Source organism: Carassius carassius, chromosome 21, assembly GCF_963082965.1.
Source record: "Carassius carassius chromosome 21, fCarCar2.1, whole genome shotgun sequence".
In the NCBI taxonomy this organism is placed as follows: Eukaryota; Metazoa; Chordata; class Actinopteri; order Cypriniformes; family Cyprinidae; genus Carassius; species Carassius carassius.
This window is the reverse complement of record NC_081775.1, coordinates 13,807,415-13,833,007: the sequence shown is the minus strand read 5'-3', so window position 1 is coordinate 13,833,007 and position 25,593 is coordinate 13,807,415. Positions and strand designations below refer to the sequence as shown.

General features: G+C 35.0%; 1 protein-coding gene across 27 annotated transcripts in view; it reads left to right on the top strand.

Annotated features, from left to right (window-relative positions):
* The window catches only part of rimbp2b (RIMS binding protein 2b), a 141,174-nt gene that overhangs the window by 76,624 nt on the left and 38,957 nt on the right, over positions 1 to 25,593 (top strand). For 18 of the 27 annotated variants that reach the window (XR_009422758.1, XR_009422756.1, XR_009422755.1 and 15 more), the window contains exons 5-11: positions 2,041 to 2,130; positions 11,444 to 11,566; positions 17,429 to 17,533; positions 20,625 to 20,675; positions 21,206 to 21,226; positions 22,883 to 22,924; positions 23,165 to 23,375. Coding sequence is in view for 20 of the 27 variants with exons in the window: in XM_059503408.1 (XP_059359391.1) it covers positions 2,041 to 2,130; positions 11,444 to 11,566; positions 17,429 to 17,533; positions 20,625 to 20,675; positions 21,206 to 21,226; positions 22,883 to 22,924; positions 23,165 to 23,375 (643 nt within the window). In the remaining 7 variants the exon portion in view is untranslated. The remainder of the gene's footprint in view (positions 1 to 2,040; positions 2,131 to 11,443; positions 11,567 to 17,428; positions 17,534 to 20,624; positions 20,676 to 21,205; positions 21,227 to 22,882; positions 22,925 to 23,164; positions 23,376 to 25,593) is intronic. The other 9 variants (XR_009422760.1, XR_009422759.1, XM_059503423.1 and 6 more) reach the window with 2 other exon arrangements.

Below are 25,593 nucleotides of genomic sequence, written 5' to 3'. Positions count from 1 at the left end.
CTTGCTCTCTCTCTCCTCTACACTGGGTCAATCGAGTCTATCATCCATTCAGAGTTTTTTTGGATCGATGTTCAGAGAGTGGGCTGCCAATGCAATCATGTGCGGCTCAAGAGAGATTGGAAGTGACTGCAGCGAATTGACGCTAGTTGAAATGACAATGGCCTTTCGATGAGAGTTGAATTGAGAGAAATGGAGGTGATCTTCTGTTATGAAGCAGTGTGTGTGTGTGTGTGTCTATGTATGTATGTGTACTAGGGATATGCCGGTATCAAATTTTCACGTTGCGATTAATTGCTAAAGCTTTTATCACGGTATATGTTATTATCACGATATTGAAATTTAGTCTCAATTTTTTTTGTTATAATACAGTATAACAGGTTTAATAACTTTTTTCTTATAACAAAAATTAATGAACATTTAAAAATGTGTGCTTTTATGAAGGAAAGTCACTGACGTTTGAACCTATTTATTTGTTTATTATTATTTTGCTCTGTATTACATTTACAATTACATTACTTCTTATTGAGCTTTATTAGTGTACAATTTTTTCTGTTTTATAGATTTAACAAAGTGAAATACTGTACATATATTTTCTCGTCTGGGATATGTGATTGGGAATCTCCACTATGAGTGATACATTTTCTTTAGAGCAGGAAGTCAATATTTTTGTGCTCCGACATATCTGAGGCCACACACATGGAGATGCACACGTGAACACATGAATACTTACATTTGTGGCTCTTGCCTGAAGATAACTTGAGAAAGTGATGCTAGCGTCACACCACGTGGATGTTGGTGGAGTGTAAATAAGTTTTTCTCTTGCTGTGAGGGGAGAAAACTGTGTAGGATGGGGGTTTGGTTAGGGGGCGTATGCAAATTTTCTGCAGCATGGAAGATTAACCAATCATTTGAGAAGTTAACCTAATTACACAGAGCTATTTAAAGGTGTACAGATGATTCAGTCATAAAAGCAGCATGCTGTCTGATGTGCTCTCCTCTCTTGGGTTGTGCCTCATCAGCATTACTTTCTTGTACTTCTCAATCTTGCTTCCTCTCACAGTTATGTTTGATTTCAGTTTAGTGTGCTTCATTGGTCTGACAATACAATGCACAATCTGTGAAATAATAGTAAAAAAATACAATGTGAAGAATATAAAGAATATAAAAATCAACTCAAAATTAAATCTAAATAATTTACAGTAAAATAAATTAGGTTAAATTGCATAGTTCTGTGTTTTGTTACATATATATATTTTAATATTTTTTATTATTATTCAGTATTTTTATTGATCAATAAAACATTAACAAAAGTAGTATTATTTTGATTTAAAATGTTATGCACTAAAATAAATTCAAATCCAAATTTTGAAAGAAGAGTGTTATGTTCACCTAGGTTGTTTCTTTGATAATTAAAATATTAACAAAAGTAGCATTGTTGTGATTTAAAATAAAATGTATTCAATGTATATTTGAAAATAGAATGTGTTCCTGTGATGGCAAAACTGCATTTTCAGTAGTCACTATTCCAGGTTTCAGTGTCACATGATCCTTCAGAAATCATTTTAATATGCTGATTTCTGGATTCTGTCACAAATGCAAAGTTAAAAAAATAGATAGATGCTGATGTAGTGATGGACTCTCTCTCTCATTCTTTTTCTCCTTGTCTATGTAGACTGTTCTAGATGTGTTGTGTGGAGACGGCATGATTTCAGTTGACTAGTGATCTCTGTAGTTCAAACCCTCAGTGTCAGTCTTTCTTAGACAGATGGGCCGCAACGTCCCTCTCTCTCTTACTGTCTTCACTCACTTACTCTCTCCCTGTCTCACTCTTCTCAAAATGAATAATGCATTGACTAACACTAGCTGTGTTGGAAACCTGCCATCTAAATGTGTGTTTTTCAGTGTGTGCCTGTGAGTATTTCTGCTAGACACAAGTGAGTTTGAAAATGTGTACCACAAAACTGAGAATCCAACCTTTGTGTGTGTGTGTGTGTGTGTGTGTGTGTGTGTGTGTGTGTGTGTGTGTGTGTGTCTTGACAGGAGAGTGAGCTTCAGCATGTTCTGCAGGAGAAAGCACGTCTGAATCTCCGCTTGTTCACTGATACCCAGAAGGCAGCAAAGTATGAGCAGGTAAGCAGTCTGTCTCAGTGTGGCTTATGGCTAGATAGTAAACCCTCGTCGTCTACTCACTCATACACGCACAATGGCATTGTAATCCGCTCGCCCTATCATTTGTTCCCTGGTGGAGAGCACTAATGGTGTTTTTGCCACTTGAGTGGAAGTGGAGTATTGTTCCTCATAAAGCTGGAGGCCTTGAGCCGCCCGTCACACATTTCAGCATCCTCTTACTCAATCCACCGAGTCCCTCTGCCCCGCTGGAGCACGCCAGTGACCACCCGCTCACTCGTGAGATTGATGAGTTCATCTCTGAATGGCTGTATAAATGCCCGCTGTATGAGTATGGAGGATTTGTGCTGAGATATAAATGTCATGCCGATTTTGGTTTATGCTAAAGGAGAAATGCTGGAAGAATAAGGTTTGACTTGAGCGTAAATATACGTATTAGTTACACATACATCTGCAAAGTTGAGCAATGTTTCAGCAAGCTGCAAACTGGGATTAATCGTGATTCCTTTCAGAAAAAAATGTGATTGATTAGTTATTTTTTAATCGATTGACAGTACTAATTTATTTATTTATTGTCATAAAAAAATATTTATTATCTACCATTGGAGTGTAAGATTCTTTGATGTTGTGAAAGAAATTAATACTTTTCCAAATGAATAGTAATTAATAGAAAATCAAGGATGCATTATATTGTTTAGAAAGGACAGTAAATACATTTAGAATGTTAAAAAAGATTTCTGTTTCAGATAATGATGCTCTTTTGAACTTTCTTTTCATCAAAGGATCATGAAAAAAAAAAGTGTCATGATTTCCTCAAAAATATTAAGCAGCACAACTGCTTTCGGCTGATTATAAGAGTAAATGTTTCTTGAGCAGCAAATCAGCTTATTGGAATGATTTCTGAAGGGTCATGTGACACTGAAGCAATGGCTTCTGAAAATTCAGCTTTGACATCACAGGAATAAATTATATTTTTTAAAGTAGTTTGTCTTTAAAAATATAATATTTCACAATGTTACTGTTTTCACTGTATTCTTGATTAAATAAATGGAGCCTGGGTGAGCATCATATTCTTTCAAAAAGTTAAAAAGTCTTACTTTTTCCAAACTTTGAATGGAAGTGCCAGGGTAAATGTATTTTTATTTATTTTTTAATCAATGCAAAGTACACTTAATTTACCGGCAATAATACGTTTTTTGAATTGACTATCCATTGGCCATAAGCTCACTGTGGATCCTAAATATCTGTCATCTATAAGAAGGTTGTGCAGTTAGTACTTTGATATGTGACTTTTAACAGTCGAAAGAGTCTGTGCTGAATAGGAAAACGATTTAACATCTCAGATAATGACAGCAAATTCCATGAATAGTGACTGAGCTGAGATGAGCAGTGCTCCTTCTTGAATCCAAGTTAATCCTTTGACAAAATTCTCTTTCCATGTGTTCACATCCATGTATAAAATGGGTCTGTAGTGGTATGGCCAACCATATTTTAGCTTGTTAAATAATGTATCTGCATTTTATTATGTAATATTAGCTTTAGTCAGTGTTATTCTAGTGTCATCGATATACTACTGTAGTTTTTAATATTTTAAAATACTTTTTTTGTATATTTTTTGTTTTCACTTCATTTTAGTAAAATTGTTAGTAATTTAGCAATGTTTTGATGTTCATGTTTTTTTTTGTTTTTTTTTCATTTTATTTAGTTATTAGTTTTTGTTGATTTATTTTTAGTTACTTTAGTACTTTTTAGATAAATTAAAAAAACTGAGAAATGTTGTCTTGGCAAGTAGCAAAAAAAAAAAGTTATTTATTATCATTATTTTATTTTTATAACCATTTATTTTGCTGCTAGTAATGAAAATATTTTAGGTATTGGTAACGATAATGACCCTGGTCTGGGTTCTTTTAATTTTTTTTTAATCTAGATTAGTGCAGTATTCAGATACACAGTGTTTATGCTTTGGTTTTATAATATTGTGCCAGAAAGCGCTGGAGCTTTCCTGAGTCAAAGGGCACATTTCTACTTCCTTTTATCTCTTGGTAAAATTATATTTTGGGGGTTTTCTAATCCACCATTTATATGTGTCTGCTCTGATAGTCTATGTGATAGTCAATTACAAAAATGTAATTTCCTGGATAGTGAAGTTGATATCGAATGTGATGTTGATCTTGAGGTGAGGGTCTTTTGTGTGTAGTCATGGAAAAGCAATTTCCTGAAGGATTGGTTTATGACAGCGTCAAGAAATATTGTTTTACAAGACATTGTAGGTCAGTTTGTGGCGTGTATGTTTGGGTGTAACACAGCATATCTATTGATATCTAGTCAGTTATAATCAGTTATAATTTAAATTCGATCAACAATGGTTCTTATTATTGGAAACAGCTTAAAATTTCTTATGGAAATTGTGATCGTTCCAGTCTCCCTTTTTTGCAGAATGCCACATATCCGCTCACCCAATCACACCGCACCATTCCACACACTGTAAACAGTAACAACCAATCACAGCGCACCATTCCACACACTGTAAACGTTAACAACCAATCACAGCACATCATTGCACGCACTCTAGACAGTAATGGCGGTGCTTTGAATAGACCGGTGTCTAGGGCTGGACGATTATGGCCAAAAATCAAAACCTCGATTAATTGAACATTTTAGCTCGATTACGATTAATGAACAATTATTTTGTTTCTGTTTTGTTTTTTGCCCTCATAGTTTACTGACAAGGTTTGTACTGTAAGCAGGGCCATAGCTGGGGTCAGCAGGGCCCCTGTGCAGGTTGTACCAGTGGGCCCTGTTTGAAAGTGTTTTATTTGTATGTTCGTTCTGTTTATTTGATTGTGCTATTTACACAGTGTTTACGTTTTTTCAAGTTTGTAAGTGTCCAGGTACAGAAACCGAATAATTAAATGTAAAATAGCACTGTAAAAATTTAACATACAGTCAAACCAAAATTTATTCAAACACCTTCAACATTTCTCACATTATCAGTTTATTTGCTATAGTTTAGAAAATGGTAATAAAATATGACAAGAACTCAGAGTCAAACTGTCAGAACAAATCCATCTTGATAATTTCAGATAACTTTTGATTGTAATCCATTACATATATTTCCATCAAACAAAACTTCATACAACAGTCAATACTTTGCTGGCCAATTACCAAGCAATGATTAATTGTGCTCAGTCTGTGGTGTGAAAAGGTTGCATTAGCAATTCCGCAAAGGAGAGCTCAGTTCAGTGTTGCTGTCTGTGAGACGCGGCTCTCTCTCTGCATGCGCACCGAGCACAGCGCGAGTAACCAGCTGCTCAGTTCAGCTTTTCCGCGTCTTGTGTTTGAATGCTTTAAAGTTTTTTGAATGGTTAAATTGGCAAGTGGCAAGGCTTAATAACACGTGAAAATGATACGCTTTCATGACGACACGCAGCAGCATTCTGTCAACTGTCCTGCGCGTCTTTTTAGACTGGCCTCAGCCAGAGGGTTGAGATCGACTAGTTTATTCTTGTTATTATTTTTCTTCATTACTATTTTACTTTCTTTTATGTAAAGCACTTTGAATTGCCATTGTGTACGAAATGTGCTATATAAATAAACTTGCCTTGCCTAGTAAAGGTGGGATATTTTTTCCTATTGAAAGCGCGATCTGACATCATAGCTCACTATCAGCAGTTATTTTATCTATGTTCGTAACATTTCTTATAGATTATTGCTCGGTGTAAGAGATAAATAAAGGTCAGATAAATATACATTGGCACAAGTACCAGTACGAGTGATTGCGTGTGTAAATTAGTCATTCTGTCTCTATATTATTGTGAAGCTGTGGGTTGTAAATAGCCTTCAAAAGTAGAAAAATATGCTATAATACGTTTTGAGATTCTAAGCTACTTTAGTAATAAATCACAGGACAGCGCTGACAACTAGTTTTTGCGTTCCTCTGTGTGCGCGATCTTCACAGCTACTTATTATATTAATATTCGTGCCACAATGCAGCTGCGCGAACATGGGAGCTCGAAATAATAATACACATCCGACCGTCTAATCGCTTGAATGTCCAAACCATAAAACAAATAGAACTGACAAAGTTTAGTGAAGACGCAAGGCTCACCGCTTGCGCGCCATCACTATGTGTTGAACCAGCGTTCACCTCCGTGTTTTGCTTTTATGCCACTGACTGGACGGGACAGAGTCATGTGGCTACACACGTGGTAGTATGTTTTTTAGGGGGAAGTATTAACAGGATTAAAAAACCAAAATAACCGACATGGGAAAATTAAGTCGGTTAGAGGTTCTGAATTTCGGGTTCGATTACTTTTCGATTAATCATACAGCCCTACCGGTGTCCTAGTTTTCCTCATCCTCTTCGTACTTTGTGATCAACAAACAAGGGCTGCACGATAAATCGCATGTGATATGCATCTCGTCAGTAAAGCCGGTTCTGTGATTAATAGTACCGCTAAATCTCAATCACGTGCTTTCAGATGGAAATTATTCCGATGCATTTATTACATAGAGCCGTAGATCACTGACAAGCTACGCTATATCATGTTCATTAGATGAATCGTATTCGATTATGAATGCAATATTGCGTAGCTTGTCAGTGTTATGTTTTTGTTAATACAGCACATAGCACTAGTCAGTTAAATAAATGTAACATGGCAAAGATGAATGTAAGGGAAATGTCATTTTGCAATTTCTGTGGTTTAATGTGATGTTGTTCATGTTCTTGTTTGTGATTAAATTTTATTTTAATGCTGTAATTAATTTAAAGCATTAACAAGATGACCCGTTGAAATCATTTTGGTAGCAATGACTAATGAATGTATTTTTTAGTCCGGTGCCTGTATATAAGATTAGTATTGACCAAGTTCAGAGGCTGTCATTTTTGGATCAACTTACTATGTTGTGTATTTTCATCAGCTCCAATATGAAAAATAACTTTCATATTGATTCAGTGGATTTATTGCATTTTGGGAAAAAATAATATAATTTTATAATTAATCTTTGAAAATCAAAACCTGACCTCTCATGTTATTATAAACTAAATATGCTATGTGAAAGTTTGAAACAGAAAAAATTGGTTTTCATCCTGCCATTTTCTTGGTAAAGAAAACAAATTTTTACTCAAATTAATCAAAATGGATTTATTGCATTTTGGAACCAACCTTATATATATTCGAATATAAAACAGCTATTATTCATTGTCAGATAATAAGGGACTTTTTTCAACAGCGGTAAATAATGTTAATTATTCCAGATTATTTATTCTGAACTATTTTTTTTATACATTTTCTGTTAAATGGTCGGTTAGGATCATATAATATTGCAGCATGTATTCATTGGGCTCCATTGCTTATGTCTTCTGATACTGCACCTCTGAACTATAATCATCTAGTTTAGTCTTCGATGTGCATTTTTCTGATCTCCCCTAGTTCTGTCTCACACCTGCAAGTGTGATCTTTTAGTCATGTCTGTGTCAGTGTTTAGTTGGAGGCACATCTTGGCATCCCATCCTGGCAGAGCGATGTCCTCCTGCTGAGCTGTTGGAAGGTAGGCCGTGTCCGAAACGTCCGAGTAGGTGTGTTGTCAAACGCTTTTGCAAAACAGGATCCCTACTCCCTCATTAGTAATTTATGAATGCAGTGCCTTTGAGGCTGATGGCAATACAGAGCAAAGAAAAGGGGAGAGAAAGAAAAGACAGAATAAATAAAGGAATGCCAGTAATTCAAAATCATCAGGAGGCCTATAAGTGTGATATTTATAAGTAATAAAGTATAACACTTTCCATAGTTTATGGTTTGAGTTCTAGCAATGTGCTGTATGCATTTGTTTTGCTTAAAGTGATATTTCACCCAAAAATGAAAATTCTGTCATTAATTACTCACCCTCATATCGTTCCAAACCTGTAAGACAACAGGAACACAAATTAAGATATTTTTGATGAAATCCGAGAGCTTTCTGATGCTGCATAAACAGCAACACAACTGACATGTTCAAGGCCCATAAAGGTAGTAAGGACATCATTAAAATAGTCAATGTGACATCAGAGATTCAACCTTAAAATTATGAAGGTACAAGAATACCTTTTGCGCCCAAAGAAAACTTAAATAACGACTTTATTCAACAATTTCTACTCTTCCTTCTCAGTCTTTGATGCACGTTCACAAGAGTACCACGACGCATAACATTACAGTTGAACCGCTGATGTCACATGGACAATGACGGCAGCCATTGACTTCCAAAGAATGGAAAAAATACTATGGAAGTCAATGGTTACCGTTTACTGTTTGGTTACCAACATTCTTCAAAATATATTGTCCTTGGGGTTTAACAGAAGTAAGAAACTCATACAAGAGTACAACTCATTATAGGAGAACTTGGTAGGAAATTACAGTAAATCCCTGCAGCTATGTTTAACGTCTAGCGGAAAACCTTCCCAGAAGAGTGGAAGCAGGAAGGCTGAATTTTACTTTCCTGTCTATTAATTTAAAACACATTAAAATTGCAGTTCATACATAGTGACTTTAATATTCAGCTTCTAATCAAATTTAACTTCTAGATTAAACTTCATTTTGATAATGTTTGGGAGGTGTAAAATAAAATATTCCAAAGGGGTACCGAAAATAAATAAATGAAAAGAAAATTCTGTGTAGTTTGGCATATTTTAATTATTATTTTTTATATATGCCACAATATAATATACTTAGCTGCAAAATATTTACAATCAAATGACACAACCAACAAAAAAATTAAGATCACATATAGCTCATTATGTTACGATGCTAAACTGAGAGCTGTAATGGTGTGACGTCTCTGAGTCATGTGAGCCTGCCCTTGCCTGAAAAGAATGGTCCTTCATGCATCACTTATTTTGTGAGTTTACCCCCCACTCAAATAGCTGTTTCAGAGTGAGACATCAGTGAACTTACAGCTTTGTCCCAGCGATCAGAATGGCAGTCATCAAGATGGTAGTTGCTCCATCTACACAACTTATGTCTATCCACTCTATTAGTGGCTCAGCATTACTGGAAAGCAGAGGAGGACCATTACAGATGAGTGTCTTCACTGTCTTGACCCTTTGGAAGTCAGGCAGAGGTTAACTGATGTATTTCACGCCTGGCCTATACATACATACCTGTATTATTAAACATTTTTGGTATGAAGCTTACACCGCAAACCCATTAAAAAGTGTTCCTTGCTTGTGGAATGATCTTCTTAACCTTGTCCAGACTGCAGAGTCCCTGACAATATTCCAGAAACAGCTGAAAACTCATCTCTTCCATTCACACTTAACTGCATACTGCTGAATCTTTTCTAAAATCAAATCAATTCAAATAATAAAATAAAAATAAGTGAGAAAAGAGAGCTTTCACTATTTCTTAATACCTACCCGTTCTATCTTTAATATTTATTACAATAATTATTGTGATCAAATAGTAATGGTTCCTTGATAAAAAAAAAAAACACTGATTTAGGACACTGAGGTTAAAACTATTATTTTTTATTTGTATTTATTTATTTGTATTTATATAATATTCTGATGAAGGTAACTGATTTAAGAAATTGCATTTAAAATGTATTTCAAACCATATAGACACATTAAAAAAACAATAATAAAATTGACAAAACACAAATAGGAAATTAATTATAATTTTTTTTTTTTTAAATTTAAAAATAGAATGAACTTTTTTTAAATACTTCCAAATATTAATAAAAACTACCCTGGTATCTCAGTGATACTAAAATAAAACACTGTTCCTAAGTGCATATAAGGCCTTGACATAAAGTGTCGACTGAACTACTGAGTAAATTGGTTTTCTCCATAATTTTTTTTTTTAAATTATTATTATTTATTTATTTTCCTTTAGGACTAGGCTTTAATCTGTGTCTCTGTAGTTTTCTCTTGCAGGGGAATGAATGTTCCCTTTAAAGTATGCAAATGTTGGCAATGTAAATTTAATTAATGAACAGGGTGCACATTGCTTTAAACAACATTCAAAGCACGATATGTAAAGCTGAAAATAATAAACCAGTACTTGGATTAGATATAGTTTAATCATGAAATGATTAAATACATTTTTTTACCTGCCCACATGGCCTTGGTAATAGCAGAAGTTGTTTCAAAGGTGGAGAAAGTTATTGAAATTTCATATATGATCACAACATCACAACATCAACATCATAATATGTCACTTAAAATTAAATAAAATAAAAACATTTATTAAAAGTAAGTATGGTCAATTTTGCTAAAATGTTCTCTTTGTACATGAAGGTCATTTGCTCAGTGCCACCATAACTATCTAACAACATGCCAGTTAAATGTCATAAGAATCAACAATACAAGTGTAATAGGTCAAACATATTTCCTCTAGAACAAACGTATTCAGCTGTAATTGCTGTTGCAGTGGGTGTTCACTTCAGGTCAGGTTGCAGATAAGAGATGAGTGTCAGACTGGAAAGGCGTGGAGTGTGAGTACTGCCTCTGTCTCTGACAGCTCAGCTTTTTATTATGACTGACACTGTGATCGATACAGGATGTCAACCCTTCTGCCCTCACTCTCTAAAAACACGACTCTCACCCCAGAGCTCAGTGCTGACTACACACACTCCGTATATCACATGCCATTGGATAAAGACAAACAGAATATGTCATTTTCAATTGATCAGAGTATTTAATAACATTGAATCCTTTGGGGAAACCTATTATATGGAACAGATGTGCCTGGAGGTTTCCTGGTCGGGACATGAGCATCTAGAGCTGCCTTCTCAGACCGTGCTGTTTATGAAAGCATGCTGATAGTTTCACCTATCAGGCTTGTGGCCACGTGGGTCCAGATGGTCTTATTCATACATGGTTTCAAACAGATCCAAAGACAACCAACACAGACAGTTTGACACTCATAACTACTAGTCTAAACTCTCACCTTAATAACTGGTATGAAGTAAATAAAGTAAACTTGTTCTCTGATCCTTGTGACATTAAAAAAATGTCTTTAAAAAAAAAAAAAAAAAATATATATATATATATATATATATATATATATATATATGTGTGTGTGTGTGTGTGTATGGCCTAAAGAGACAGAGAACAGGGAATGATGGGGGAACGGGACTTTGAAATGTGTCATTTGCATGAGTACCAGTGTGTCAAACTTGTGCACAAACCAATCGGCCAAGGCTCTGATGTGTGTTTTGGGAGGATGGAATGACCTTTCACCTTTCTAACAGAGGTCAGAGGGCAAACTGTGGAAGACGTGTGTGTGGAAGACGTAATCCTCTGTTAATATCTGTCTCTCTCTCTCTCTCTCTCTATCAGGTGAAAAGTGAGTATGAACAGCTGCAGGAGGCTCTGTACACTGTGACAGTGGAGAGAGATTGTGCTCTGTTGGAGAGGACTGAGCTCCAAGGCAAACTGGAGAACCTAGAGCAGGTGCTGAAGGTGAGAACCTGACAGACTGGTCAATGTAGAACACATAATCAAAAGAAAAACAATTTATGGAAAAAGAAAATGAAGCCTATGTTTGGAAAGTTTCTTCTGTAATTCTTCAGTTTGCATTGTAATATTATTTTCATTATGGTTACATAGAGTATTACATTAACATCTATCAATCTACAGTGCCCTCCACTAATATTGGCACCCTTGGTAAATATGAGCAAAGATGGCTGTGAAAATAAATCTGCATTGCTTATCCTTTTACAAGGGAAGTCGTGGCCTAATGGTTAGAGAGTCGGACTCCCAATCGAAAGGTTGTGAGTTCGAGTCCCGGGCCGGCAGGAATTGTGGGTGGGGGGAGTGCATGTACAGTTCTCTCTCCACCTTCAATACCACGACTTAGGTGCCCTTGAGCAAGGCATCGAACCCCCAACTGCTCCCCGGGCGCCGCAGCATAAATGGCTGCCCACTGCTCCGGGTGTGTGCTCACAGTGTGTGTGTGTGTTCACTGCTCTGTGTGTGTGCATTTCGGATGGGTTAAATGCAGAGCACAAATTCTGAGTATGGGTCACCATACTTGGCTGAATGTCACTTCACTTTTGATCTTTCATTCAAAAAGTTCACTAAATTTGAACTTATCACTGAAGTAAATCAAAGTGGGGAGAAAATCTCATTTTGAAATAAATGCTTTCACTAGTTCATGTTGGCCACAGTTATTGGCACCCAATTATTGCAACGTCTTCTTCCCAAGATAACAACTCTGAGTTTTCTCCTATAATGCCTCAAGAGTTTGGAGAACACCTGATAAGAGACCAGAGACCATTGCTTCATTCAGAATCTCTCCAGATCCTTCAGATTCACAGCTCCATATTAGTGTTTCTTCACTTAAAGTTCACTCCACTCATTTTCTATAGGGTCAGAGGACTGGGCTTGGGGTACTTTTTTATCACTGTTTGTACTAAACCCATCTGGTGGGTTTGCTGCCAAAAAGGCTTTCTGACCCCAATACTCAACTAATCTCTGCAATTCTCCAGCTGTGATCCTTGGAGAGTATTTGGCCACTGAAACTCTCCTCCTCACACTGCATTATGATGATATAGGCACACGTCCTCTTCAAAACAGATTTGTAACATCTTTAGTTGATTGGAATCTCTTAATTATCGCCCTGATAGAGGAAATGGGGATTTTCAATGATTTATCTCTTTTCTTACAGCCACTTTCTATTTTGTGAAGCTCAACAATCTTGTTCTGCACATCAGAACTATATTCTGGTTTTACTCCTTGTGATGGATGATTAAGGGAATTTGGCCTTTGTGTTCCTCATATTTATAATCCTGTGGAACAAAAAGTCATGCTGGACAATTTCATGCTCCTAGTCACCTGGTTAGCTAAAAATGTAAATATGAATGGGAATTTATTAGTGGTCGACTGATATATTGCTAAGGCCGATATATTGACCGATATGTGACATTTTTCAAATGTCGGCATCGGCTGATAAGTTTTTCTGCTTGGCCAATGGGCTCAAGGTGGGACTTTTATTTTGACTACGCTGAGAAAGGCAGTGCCTGAGCACAAAGTGCTCACATTCTCCCTCTTGTTTGCTGTCGTCATGAACAGTTCTGTCTAATTTAGATAGAAGTCTGTCTCATAATCAGACAGAACAGTTAACCCTTTGGAGTCGCACCTGACTATAAGTCCCAGCCATACTGTGAAATAAACTGTTTAACTGCACTATTCATGATAGTTGATGCCTACTTGCATATGACTTTTATAAAAAAAAAAAGTGTCTTAGAAAATTTAGATCAATATATTGTTTTCTGTAAGTGAGTAACCAAGATGATTTTCACATAATTTAGAAAAAAAATCCCGGGCTATAAGCTCCAGTTCTCAAAAGTACCAATGTTCTTTATGTGTTTTATGGCCTTATTGAAGTGATTTAACATTTTTAGTTTTTCACTAACCACGCATAACATTTTTTTTTCTCAAAAACACAATCATGTACATACATGCTGCTCACATATTATTATAGCCCAGTTTGTGCTGATTACAGTGAGACTAGACTTTAGCCATTTAGATGTATATAAGCAACTGAAAAAAGCACAAATGTCAGGGCATGACAAAACTTCTACAGGCCCCAAAAATACCCTTAGACTCCAGAGGGTTAAACAAGGGAATTAATATATACAAAAACTATTATAATGATTGCTTTTATATTATTAGTAATAGAAAGGCAAACATTATAATAATATTATATAATATTATATATATATATATATATATATATATATATATATATATATATATATATATAATATATAATATATAAACATTATTATTCTTGTTTGCCGTCAGCATTAAGCAAATACGCATTTACATCATTTAAACAAATTTTTGAATTGCTAATGAACATTTCATTTCACAAACCTTGCAAACTTAGCTGAATCCAGCTGTGAGATCTTGTGAATTGTGCATGTAACCTGCATGATTGCATGCTTTCTGCGTGACGGTCGGTCGGTGTGAATTGAATGCTTTAAACTTTAAACTCGTGATTTTTAATTATACTTCATTGAAAGGTTAGAGTTTTTGAGAATTTCTTGAATAAAATATCAAAAAAATAATAATAATGCAGATTTATTTCCACAGCCGCCTTTTGTCATATTTGCCAAGGGTGCCAATATTAATGGAGGGATTAATGGATCTATCTATCTATCATCTGTCTGTATGTCTATGAATATAAATTACAGCTTTATAACAAATACTTTTATACAGTGATGTGTAAATATTTCCTTAATAATTCAATTAAATAATTACACTATTGAAAATGACCTTTTTTTAGATTTCTGTAATAAGAATTTAATCTGTGCATAATATTCATAAAAATAATGTCACAACTATTTATGTAAACACTCTTTATGGCCATAAAATAGGCTTCATTTTCACTATGGAATACATAATAATACATTTTATTTATATTCTTGGGTCATGTTATGTTTTGTGAGATTCACCATATCAAGTCATTCTAACCTAAAATCAGAAGTTTGCGGTAAAAAATTAAGTAGAAAAATTATGATCTGGACATTTGCTTGACTGGTTGCCTGATTAGCTTTCTCGTTGACTGAGTAAAAAAGTGTTGTGGCAGAGTGTAAATGGTAGTCCTTTATCTTAGTGTGATCTATTTCAGTACCTCATGACAGATGTTTCAGGAAATCCGGCTGGCAATGTATAACGATTTTTATCTTGACCTCCACTTCCATCTGTGTTTTCACCTCTTTTACTCCCCTTGTACTCTCTTATGGTTTTAGAGCTGTCGTACACCCTCAAAGTGTGGATCGGTGATCGACTAGGAGTCCTGGAGCGCCTTACCCCTCCCCTAACTTCTAACCCTCTCCTGCCCCTCCCTTCTCCCTGCCTCCCTCCATATTTTTCATTCATCAGGTATCTCTAAAGACTTTACAGAAGCCAGCACTAACTGAATGTGGACCTTCGTACTGAGTACTAACAGCTGATCTGGATGCTGTATGTGATCTGAATGGTCGGCTGGCTGAGGCACTGCTGAATGCGTTTGTGCATGACACAACAGTTATGCACAATTACACCCTCCCCTCACAAAATAAACTAACTCAGCTCTTCTTTTGAATGTGAGATATACATGGTATTGATATTCTTAAAATATGCTGTTTTTTTTCAGTTATGTACATACAAATTATTGTACAAAGTGTGAAATATATTGAAACTATCAGTCTTGATTTAAAAAAAAAAAAAGTTAACTGGTAGTATCAGATTATTTTGGTGGTTTAGATGATTCATTTTTATTCTGTGGTCATATTGTCTAGTTTGTATGCAGATGCCTTAATATTGCAAAATAAACTGCAACTGGGTGATCATTATATGATCTTGAAGGGGTTTATTTTGCAGTTATGACTGGACGACCGAACATTTTCCATTAAATAATTAACTTAAAACATAATATTGATGCATCTTCGGTAAAAAAAAAGTTTTATAACAGCTGTTCAGCAAAAATGTAAATTAAAATTAAATTAAAAAAAATACATTAATGGTCACAAATGAATAAATGACTGAATGAATAAACGAATAAGTAAATAAATTGACAAAATATTTATATATGTTAAAATGATTAAGCTATTTAATAAATAAGTACTTGAGTAAATAAGTACTGATTAATACATAAATAGATCAGATAACCAGAATATATTTCACACACAGTACAGTTTATTTGTCCTCTGAAGGTTAGATTATTCTAACCTTCCTCTTCCCTGCACTCCTCTTTCATAGCAGCATGGAAAGTCCCTCCTTTCCCTGTATCCCTTGTAACCTCACATGTCACAAATGGAAAGAAAATTGCTAGGTTTTGTCTCAGTGTACTTTTAACAGGTCAGAAGAGCTGGGGACTTTGTTGGGCAGTAATCGGTGCTGATTGAACATGCTGTGTTGTTTGCACACACCCTTTCATGTACAGAGCTGTGACCCTTAAGCCCTTTATTGATCATGCGAAGCTCCGTGGCTGTGCTTAGTCTGGCTGATTGACATGATGCTTCACTTCTGTTTTTGCTTTACCTAAAGGGGTGAAGCAAATGACACAAACTTGATTTACAACAACACTTTGCTGTTGTTTTCAGTGCTTAAAGGGAAAGTTCACCCAAAAATGAAGATTCTGTCATTATTTACTCACCTTCATGTCATTTCAAAACCATATGCTGTTATTTTTGCAGTGGAGAATTACTGAAGTGCAGCTCAAAACCATGCAACAACAGTCTGTAGTGACTATGTCTATATTCCAGGTCTTCTAAAGTCATGCAATAACTTTGTTTGATGAACAGATGGAATATTACATTTAACACAAGGCTTTGAGGGATAGACTTACAGTCTTCACAATGACTGTATAAATACTGTATAAAAGTAATAATTTTCACAACTCTCAACTTTAAAAACTGTTCTATAGAGTTTTTGTCTACTTCAATTTTTTTTGACTGCTGCACAGTCAATATTTTGTTAAACGATCCTTTGAATGCATTGCACTGTCCCTTACAGCCTTAATTTGATTCCTCTTAAAAATGAAAAAAAGTGTTACCCTGACTCAATTCAGTTCACTGAAAGTTATTTAAAGATTCAGCATATGGGTTTCAAATGACTTTAAAGAATCATTTTTGGATGTACTGTCCCTTAAAAAAACAAACAAACATTTTAGCTCATTAGAGGACAAATAATAGACAATGCATAAGCGCAGTGGTCAATTGCATGTTTACATAGAAAAAAACAATGAAAAAGCAGTTCAGTGTAATGCGTTCAGTGTATATGGCCCCTAAAAGTTCAGGTCAGGGAAGAAAGAAATCTTAGTGTTTACATCAGATATACCAGAATTAGAAGGGATTTTTGTCTCTGGTGCTCCTGGAGACTGATGATCTTTTATAAGCTGATATAAAAAGAGGGTCTATATATCAGTGCAGGGACTTTAACCAAAGTTAAAAGTGTTTCGGTGTGACATAAAAAGATTAATTGAATTATTTCACCTAAAAACAAATATTTTGATATAATTTACTGACCCTGTTCCAAATCCATACTTTGACATTCTTGCGCGCAACACAAAAGTAGTTATCTAACATCATGTCCAAGCTGCTGTTTAACAATGAAAGTCAGTGGTTAACACAGCTGTCCATGATCCCCATCAGCTTTAATTGCATGGGTTTGTGTTTCTCTCAAGAAAGTAAGTCATCACGAGGGTGAGAAAATGACAACTGAGTTTTCTATTTTGGATGAACTATGCCTGATTGATGGTTGCTCTCATTCTGTCTGTGTTCATCCTTTGCTGAGTTTCCTCTCACCTCATGCTCTCTCTTCTCTCTTTCCCAGCATATGCGAGAGGCTGCAGAGAGGAGGCAGCAGCTAGAATTAGAGCATGAACAAGCCTTGGCCGTCCTCAGTGCCAAGCAGCAGGAGATTGACCTTCTGCAGAAGGTGAGAGATCATGGTTTCCATCCACACCAAACCTTAGGATGGAGCTCATGCTCATATCAATATTCAGGCAAAGACAATGTAAGCATACAACCAAGTAACAGGGACATTAATCATTTAGTCAGTACTCAACCAAACAACCTCATGTTTGTAGCATAAAAATCCCAGCTAGTAAAACAGACAAGAAGGCAGTAGAATTTAGTTTGTAAAACTAATGTTGACAATACTGACTCTCAGTTAACCACTTTTTTTAAGTGAAAATTAAAAGGGGCATAAGTATTACAATTTGTAATGTAAGTTAGGATGGAGCTCCCATCACGAGCAGCCCTAACCAAAAACACTCTTTGACTAAATAATTTTTTTCTATGCAGTCACCTCTTACTGCACTTCTCGTTAATCTGTTACCATTTGATGCTATGTTAACAAACTGGATCAATACAGGAGGAGACAGTCCATGTTTAATTTTATACATAAGGCAAAGATCTAAATATACAATGTTGATGGTGTATGGATTTCTTATCTAAAACTTTTACATTTTGTTTATATAGAGAGAGAATTGGTTTGAGAGAAGTATTACTTGCTTGTGACCAGTTTGTCAAACAATAGGTGATATGTGAGCAGATCATTGACCTTCACAGCCTTAGTTGACATGCAACTAAGGACAAATCAAACATTTGCCAAAATTAAGATTTCTATCAATATATACAACCAGATATTTAAAATCTGAGATGTCTTGTAGTCTCTCCCTATCTATGACTACATCTGGCTCAACACGGCAGCTTTTAAATTTACAAAAAAAACATACAGTTTTCGATACATTTAGTTTTAAGCAATTATGTTTTAGCCATTCTGTGCTCTTTATCATTAAGTTTGTTAACTGAACAGCAGCTTGAGATGTACTATTAGCATGTACAAAAACTACTGTCATCAGCATACATCTGGATGTTTAAAATTGAGACAGACATTTGGCCAATCATTTACATACAATGAAAATAATAATGGGCCCAAGATCGAGCCTTGTGGGACACCTGCTGACAAAGAAACAACACCTGACTGATGATTCTTCACTATAACCAACTGAGTATGACTCTACACATTTAATAGTATCTATAGAAAAATTAAATGCATTCAATTTAGATAAGAGAATTCCATGATTAATGGTTTTGAGGGCTTTTTTAAATCTAGAAAGACAGCACCAACAACCCCTCCTCGATCCAACAATAACTTAACTTTTTCTGCAAAATTGCAATTGGCTGTATCTGTTGACTGATTAGTATGAAAACCAAACTGATGTTTATGTAAAGGTAAAACACTGCTATTTAAATTATTTATCATTTGTTCTGAAACTAGTTTTTTGGCCACCTTGGAAACCACTGGCAAAATGCTAAAAGGGCTGTAGTTGCTGGTGGATAGACGATTACCTCCTTTAAATATGGGAATTACAGCAGCTCATTTCCAAACATTTGGGAACATCCCATGAGTAAATGAAAGATTAAAAAATGTTGTACTCGGGTTAACTAATACTTCTGAGAGCTCTTTCAACATACATGTATTCATCCCAATGGCAGCTTTAGCTCGAGATGGCCTGAGGGATCTAATCACTCTCATCGCATCTGACTCAGTGATAGATACTATGTTGTAAGCTGGTTCTGTCTGTTTAACTTGACAAAATGTATTCTTATACTCAGGAGTAAAATACTTAATGATATTTTCTACTAAATCGACAAAATAATTATTGAAAACATCAGCTACTTCAGCTGACTTATTCTGAAGTTTTCCATCAACAACGAGTTCAAGTGATTCAGGAATTATAAAATGATGTCCCTTTAATATTTTTAACTAACTCCAAATAGACTCAGTATTGCCTCCTGCTTTTTCTATTATATTCAGAAAGAAGTTAGCTTGAGCTACCCTTAAAGGCGGTCGCACATCGGAAGATTTTGCACAGCGCTGCATCTAGATGGTGGGTGTTTTATCAGGTGATTTTGGGCTGTTCATAGCAGTTTTTTTAATAGGGGCTATACTGTATGTGTATTTTAGTTTATTTTACTCTGTCTTAAATATGTTTATTTATCTTTTAAACATTTGCATTAACACGACTATTAAAATGACTAATTTGTTTTGCTAAGGCTGATTTCTTAGCATCATATGTATGCTACAATTCTACATAACAGTTGAACTAAAAAAAAGTCACAGAATTATTGAAATGACATTCTTAATTTAAATTATATATTAAAATTTTAATTATTTTTGATAGGTTTTCATAATTTAAGATAGACAGTCTAGCTTAAGGATCTTTATATATAAAGTATTTTGATAAGATTATTGATGAAGACATAGTAAAAATGTCTAAGATAGTTTTAATGTAATAATAAGTTTTAATAAATAATACCAAAAAATCAATTCATCTGACAGGAAAATTGCTTGAAATTGAAGAAACACCCAATGATAAAATCCAGCTGTCAAAGTGCTCCTAAAGAAGAGAGATGTTTAATGGAAAACTGTTTCAGCAATTGTAGGTAACTCTCTGAAATTTTCCTCTCATTTCTCATTTGAATGAAGAGAAAAGTGCCACTGCCTCACCACTCAAAGTAAATTACTCTCTAATGAAACTGCAGAGCAGGTGATCAAATCTGACATTTTCTCCAGAACACTTGAACATTGTCACCCGCTGAAACGATTGAGTTATGGTCTGTCTTTATTGAATGGGGCACTGTGATTACAGAGGAGAAAAAACAGAATAAATGACACACACATGCTCATCAGAAGAAGTCAAGACATTAAGAACCCAGTTTTGTTGTTCTGAAGGTGAATCTCCATGCATATTTCTGAAATGTTGTGATTCTGCAGAGGCTGACACTCAAACAGATGTTCTTCTATTCATGTGGAACTGAATGTTGTTTCCACAGCTGCTGAGAGTTATAATGAATGACCCTACAATGCACTGCAGTCCTATTTGCCTTAAACCTATTCAACTAAATTTGAGAATATAACATGTACCTGTAGGAATATTTTTTGCTGAGACTTTTATTAATTACACCATACACTGACTTGGTATTAATGCCGTTATATATTATTTTTGTGTTGTTTATAGGCTCAGGTTGAGGCTAAGAAGGAACATGAAGGTGCCGTCCATCTGTTAGAGGTGAGTAACAATATCTGCTCATGAATGTCAGTGCATGTGTATGTGAGTCTGCATATAAGCATGCATTTTAAATCGTATCTTGACTGCCCATGATACTACAGCACATTCTACATGCGTCATCGTATATTTTCTCATATAAGCCAAAAATCTGGCTACCATATGAGTCACATCTTAGTTTACACCATTTGTACATTTTGAGTTATGTAATAACAATGTAATAAATAAATCAATCAATAAAAGTTCTTGTGTAAATATCCTTGCTGACCATTGTTGTGTTTTAAACTAATGTACATCTATTTATTTACTGTATTCTACTTTCTTCTTTTCATTCATTTCTGGAATTAATAGTCAATTAAGGAAAAATGTGTGTGTGGGGGGGATGCTGTACTCATGTTGGGTCTCTGTGACTTCTGAAACTGAAGAAATGCTCATGTGTGCAACTGTGATTTGTTTGGTTCCTTACATCTGTTGTCACTATGTTACTGGTCTTTTTTTTATTTTATTTTTATTTTTATTTTTTGCATATCCAGAATCACTTGGACAGCATGCAGGTATTTTCGAGTTACTTCTCCTCAAAGTTGTGCCTCTCTTCCCCGCGTGATTCATTGGGGGTAGTTCCTGTCACCTTGTTTAGCTGTCCTGTCAATTATTGTACCGCTCATCCATGATTGATCTGTAAACATTTGATCAATATCTTTGATCTATATCACCATAGATCAAATTATTGAACCTTTTTAGTACAAACCATTAGTCTTCATAGTCATTTTATATGTCATTTTATGCGACAAAAGTTATTTATGTGTTTTATAAATGTTTAAAGTAAAACAGGTCACGTTTTGCTTGTCTTTAAATCCAAACAACTGCTTTTATTGCATTTTTTTATATTATAAAAAATGAAAATTATCACAATTAAATTAAAGTTTTATTTTAATTGTGAGCCTGCACCGCAAAACCAGTCATAAGGGATAATTTCTCAAAATTGAAATTGGAATCTGGAAATACTGAGAAAATCACCTTTACATTTGTCCAAATTAAGTTCTTAACAATGCATATTGATAATAAAAAATTTGGTTTTGATATATTTATGGTAGTAAATTTACAAAATATCTTCTTGGAACATGATCTTTACTTGATATCCTAAAGACTTTTGCCATAAAACAAAATCGATAATTTGGACCCATACAATGTTTTTTTTGGCGATTTCTAAAAATATACCCCAGCGACTTAAGACTGGTTCTGTTGTCCAGGGTCACAATTATTAATAACAATATATACATTTTATTAAGCTAAAATGAAATGTATAATTAGTATTTGGAAAATACTAAATAAATATAGTAGTTTATAAATTTCATTGATCATTTCAGCTGTGTTTTTTATTAGCTTGTTGCCATCCCAGTAGACATTTATCTAATGAAAAAAAAAGACACAAGTTGTCAGTGAATTACCTCGGATTAGAAAGTAAAATGTCTTTGACTGTTATTTTATTTTATTATTGTAGTTTATTTCTATTTATGTGAAAGCGTTCTGTTGTCTCCTCATTCCTCTTGGGAGGCATTTTTTGATCGTAAAGAAGCTGAACACAGGAGATAAATGAAGATGAGGGCAGCCTCTGTAGTTGAGGGCATGTATGTACTTTATAATAGTACAAATAAAAAGTGCTGCAAAAGTCAGTTTGGTCTCTTAACACAGTGGTAAACGTTTCTCATTCACTGCTTGATCCTTTCTGCTCCTGTGTTGCAATGCATGGGTGCTGCCTTGTGCTAAATCCTGTTAGCGCCTCATGGATATGTGTGTTTGCAGATCAGATCAGCAACAACAAACATGACTGATGGATTACAGAACGTGACATGTCTTCCTTTAATTTCCTTGCCTAAAACGCCATATTTAGTCATTTATGTGAAATTGTAACTGTGCATAAACATGTTACACAAGACATACTGTAAGTATAACAGTTTTGTGTTGACTTGTTAAAATGCAAACTCACATGATCCTCTAATGTGGTTTATAGTTTTGATGTACACAAGTATACATGTGAGTTTCGTCAAATGATCATCAGCTTTAACTGTTATTTTGGCATGTGTGGTACCCTCCTCCATTAAATAGTATTTCCCATTGCTAACATCATGATCAAAACAGAGATTTGATGTACAATAACAGCTGAACATAGATTGACTCCTGTCTTTGTTTGATTTTGTTGGTGTCTGAAGCTGAGAAGTTTCCTTCGCACTAAGAACACAATGCGATTTTTGGTAGGAAAAACCTCCTTTTAGATGTAGGCATTTTTTGTAGTATTGTAGGTTGTTGACAACATTCACAGTTGGTAGAGTTGGCAGGCTCTATTCATTAGCATTCATCAGTTAGTTCATGTGAAGTGTCGATGTTAATAAAGCTGTTACCAGTTTTAAATGTCAATGCTTTTATCACAGACCAGTCAAATTGGTCTGTATGTGTTTTTAACACTAGACATTCTCTTTTCTTTTTCTTTCCAGGCTAAAGTGAGAGAACTGGAGGAGAAATGCCGGACGCAGAGTGAGCAGTTTAACCTGCTGTCAAAAGAGTTGGAGAAGTTCAGGTTGCAGGCTGGGAAGTTAGACATCTTGAGCAGCAGTCAGCTGACAGGGAGCGACTCGCCCGGCTCACCCACCAAACCCCTCACCCTCTCCCAGCTCCTCAACGGCCTCACTGCCCCCTCCGGGAAAGGTACAGAAGGTCATGTGTTGACACTTCCTTAAATATTTAACATTGCAACATTATGGTTTCTTTTCATTGTGTGGTGGTAAAAACCCATTTGACATTTTACCATTTTATTTATTCAAATTAATTTATTAGATACCATATATATATATATATATATATATATATATATATATATATATATATATATATATATATATATATATAATATGAAAGAACCTCAAAATATTTGGGAACTTTTGGGAAACTGTGTCATTGCATTAGAAATTCAAATAATGTTTTCAGAACTAACTTCACTTTTACTGTTTGACAGTGCCTAAATACTTTTTGGCTTAATTAGAAACAATGTAACAATATATTTTTTGCAGTATATTAAAGGTCCCGTTTTTCACACTTTTTTGAAGCTTTGATTGTGTTTACAGTGTGCAATATAACGTGTTCCTGTTTCACGTGTAAAAAACACAGTATTTTTCACACAATTCATCTGTATACCGCTGTTTTCACTGTCATAAAAACGGGCTGATGACTTCCTTGTTCTATAAAGTCCCTCCTTCAGAAATACGTAACGAGTTCTGATTGTGCCAGCGGTTCCTGTGTTGTGATTCGACAGCAGCTGAGCACACTGCCCTCCTGCGATTGGGCTAGTTTTGAGAAGCAAGTGGGCAGGAGCATGTGCTGGAGATGTACTTATAATCACAGGAGCGTTTTTAATGACGAGATGCGCATGAAATCGCATTCGTTTTTTTGCACAGCCCTAACATCTAGTTAACAAAGCTAAACAGCGTTGCCCTTTATGTAGTAAGTTACAGAAACTGTTAAATGCACCAATTTAAATAATAAAATACACTTACCGGTTGTGGTCCATAAACAACGCCTTCTCCAGACAAAGAGGGAACTGCTCCATCTTTCAAGAATAATCTTTGTGCGAATCCGATTAAACTGATTGAGATTGAGGAAGCTGTCCTCAGCAAAATGTGCTGCACATAGTTTTACATGTGGATTATAATTTTCGGGAACCGAGTTAAACATATAAATTGTAACCATTAATCTCCAAGTACAGCGTCCCTGGGAAGCCCAAACAAAGGTGATTGGACTCCGAGATGAAAATAACAGCGTTTCGACGACATGGCGACAAACACAAACACAACTCTTCCTCTTCTCCGTCAGAACGCAACAAGACCACGCCCCCTTGTTTGTGAATTCATGTGGGCGGAGGTTAGTCAAAAAACTGTTTTAGTGATGTCATTACTGCAGGAACTAGAGGGATGTCCAAACAAAGTCGTTTTTTGTAGGCGAATTCTGTTAAATAAAATATCTCGCTTGGCATTGAACTTTGAGCTTTAGAATTTTACAGATATTATTTATACCCTTACAACAACATTACACACTAACTAAAGTTTAAAACATGGGATAACGAAGAATAGGACCTTTAAAATAGCAAAAATATACACATATTTAAGCAGGGCTTGACATTTTTTGCTCATCAGTCTCTTTTACTAGTGGTTTTCAAAATTTACTCGCTGCACATTTTCACTGGCCACAATTTTATTGTTGGGAAATTCTTTTATATGTCTAAAGTTACCGCATACTAAAAAAATTTTAAATTGATATTTAAATGGCGTTTTTCCCATAACTGTATTAAATGCATGCGTCATCTTTCATATCGAATTTTTACTTTTTTTTATTTTTATAATTGCATTACTGTATAATAAAACACTATAGGGCTATTAGCAATCAAATGAAATCAGTATTAACAAAACAGATCTTTCCATTGCAGAAGAAAGTGGCAGCTGAAGCGGTATTTAGGTGTAATTACACAGACAGTTTAATGAAGCTGAAATGTAGCATTAATGCATTTACGCTGCAAAATTGTTATATTATGAATTATTATTTTTTGTTACTTGATGTTAGGGATGTCATCAGTTTTTTTTTTTTTTTATACGATTTGAACTGTTGGAAAAAATTTAAAGATAAGCTATCTGTAAATATGAAAGTAAACCTCCAGTAGCTGGCAGCAAATCAATGCCTTTATGAGTGATTTATTGAGCCATCATTCAAATGATTCGTTTAGACATCTGATTCATTCACGAATGAAGGTGCATGTCTTTATGAATATGCCATTGAATCATTGACACAAATAATTCATTCAAAAACGTGAATAATTCAGTTACAAAACACCGCTGCGTGTTGCTCAGAGATACGTGACTGTTCTGCTGTGATCTTT